General features: G+C 42.6%; 1 protein-coding gene across 1 annotated transcript; it reads right to left on the bottom strand.

Moving 5' to 3' along the window:
- Nucleotides 1-13: 13 nt before the first annotated feature.
- Nucleotides 14-2,281, bottom strand: LOC121940039. Its single transcript, XM_042482917.1, has one exon. The coding sequence runs from the start codon at nt 2,176-2,178 to the stop codon at nt 376-378; it is 1,803 nt and encodes a 600-aa protein (XP_042338851.1). The 5' UTR covers nt 2,179-2,281; the 3' UTR covers nt 14-375.
- Between the last annotated feature and the right edge of the window lie 193 nt (nt 2,282-2,474).

Below are 2,474 nucleotides of genomic sequence, written 5' to 3'. Positions count from 1 at the left end.
AACCAGCAGGGGGCGTCCTCACTTCATTAAAATCAGAGCAGTTGTTAAAAACTATTCTGTGATCTGTACAGTGAAGTTACCATAACAACACAAAACAAAGTGAGGTTTCTTATGGAGTTATTACATCAACACCACAGTTAACAGATAAGGAGTGAAACGGTGAAGTTACTGCTGTTAAACTGGAAGAACAGAAACAGTCGCTGCATCACACAGAGGGCAAACTTTGGAAACTTTCAAAGGTGATTACATTTAGATTTTATCATGAAGTTATTACATCAACACCACAGCAAATAGACGAAGAGTGAATTTCATCATCAGTGTAGATCTTGTTTTCTACACAGCTGTCTGCTCACAATCACTCTGGTCACCCAAAACTTACTTCTTTCTTGCTTTACCGACTGCTTTACCGACTGCTTTACCGACTGCTTCACCGACTGCTTCACCGACTGCTTTACCGACTGCTTTTATTCTACCAAAGCTGTACCAGGATGCTGCTTCTGTTCCTTTATCTTCATCCATTCGACGTTTCATCTCTTCCAGTCTCTGGACCTTCTCTGTTTCCCCTTTGTCGTTCATCTTCTCAATCAGGAAGCCCAGGTGGACATAAGTGGACACTGAATTAACATTTAGGGCCATCTGCTCCAGTTTGACAACATGTTGGAAGGACTCCTCCAACAACTGATCTTTTTCTTTCTCAAGTTCTTCTTTCTTCTTCTGGAGAGTTTCCAAAAGGCTCGTTGACTGGTCACAGCCGGCTTTACCCTTGTAATACTTGTCTATGATGTCTTGTTTGGTCTTCTGAACTTTCCTTGTCTTCATCGCATACCTCCACATTTTTTTAACATGATCTGATTCATTGGTCTTTCCCTCACACACAGGGCACTGTTTTCCTTTAACATGATGTGGTACACAACACTCATCTTCACATACAGTGCACTGTTTTTCTTTCACATGAGCTGATACAGGACACTTCTTGGTACACACGGTGCATTTTTCTTCCATGACCTCACAGTGTTTTGGATACCAGGCCAGTGTGCATGGAAAGTGACAGTTCTCCTTGCAGACGGTGCAGCAGACAGCTCCTCCATAATTTAACCCAAAAGCCCACCACCTCCGCTCACTGACAGGTTCTTTAACTTTGAAGACCTCATTGACTTCTACAGTGAAGTTTTCATTGTTCTTCATCTCTGCTTCATATTTCTTCAGAGCTTCCTCAGTCTGTTGGATTTCTTCCTGTTTCACGTCAATAAACTCAATTCTCTCCTGCAGGTTGTGGATGCAGGCTGTCAGTCTGATGCGACTGTTCAACACTTCAACAGTTGCCGTCAGGTTCTGAGGGGAACATACTTCCAGGAAACCAGTGAATTTACCCATTTGGGCGTCTGTTAAGGCCCATAGATGTTTTAGAGAAAGCGTATTTTCCTCTGTTCTCTGTGTGCCCCTGCAGTTATCAAACATGAAATGAATCGTCTTGTTCTCATCTTTGGCACATTTAATATTTGCAGTCTCGAGAGCTTTCAGGACATTTTCAGGAGTCACACCGTTTGAGTGTGTGAAGAGCGCCACAATGTTGTTCTCCATATCTTTTCCAAACAGAGACACCACTGAATTAAAGACGTACGTCAGTCGGTCATTCAGTCGATTCTCGCTCGCTTTTATCACCAGACCGACTGCATCAACCTCATGAACTCCATCGTCTGAGCGAAACAAGTCTAATAATCTTTCACTGATGATGGCATCGTGTTCGGTCCCTCTGGTGTCTCCGTATCCAGGAGTATCGATGATGGTCAGAGAGTAGGGCAGAGTTTTACCTTCAAAACCAAAGATCTCGTACACGGTCACATCTGCTGTCTGACTTTCTGTTTGACTTTTCTTCTCGCCCTCAGTCACATCTGGTGTCTGACTTTCTGTTTGACTTTTCTCCTCGTCCTCAGTCACATCTGCTGTCTGACTTTCTGTTTGACTTTTCTCCTCGTCCTCAGTCACATCTGCTGTCTGACTCTTTGATTGACTTTTCTTCTCGTCCTCTACGATCTGAAACCAGATATCGTCCTCCCACTTCACTCCCATGGCGTAGTTGACCAGAGCATTGATCAGAGTAGATTTTCCTGCTCCTGTTTCTCCCACAAACAAGATGGTTTTATTTATCTTGTTTGGATTTTTTTCACCAACAGTCATTCTTGTCAGAGTCCCAATATTCTCTTTCTTTGGTTTCAGCTGGTAGACTGCAGGAGATCCTGATTGGTTCAGATCACTTTTGGAAATGATCTCCTCATATTTCAATGAGGTGTTGGTATTCCTGTACAAAAGTAAAGAAATTAGCTCAAAAACGAGTGAACATAAATTGAATTAAATAACGTCACCATTAGGGGTGTCAACGTTTACAATTTTTTCTACACGTGTAAAAGGGACTTCTAACCGACGTGTACCCGGTTACACGATTTATGATCTTTTTCTATCGCAGTTGCGCTATA

The sequence above is a fragment of the Plectropomus leopardus genome, unplaced genomic scaffold (assembly GCF_008729295.1).
Source record: "Plectropomus leopardus isolate mb unplaced genomic scaffold, YSFRI_Pleo_2.0 unplaced_scaffold7222, whole genome shotgun sequence".
NCBI classification, from domain to species: Eukaryota; Metazoa; Chordata; class Actinopteri; order Perciformes; family Serranidae; genus Plectropomus; species Plectropomus leopardus.
This window is presented reverse-complemented; position numbering and strand designations above follow the sequence as displayed.

Coding starts and splice junctions, on each gene's coding strand:
- LOC121940039 (XM_042482917.1), bottom strand. CDS start 2,178: ATGACTGTTGGTGAAAAAAATCCAAACAAGATAAATAAAACCATCTTG.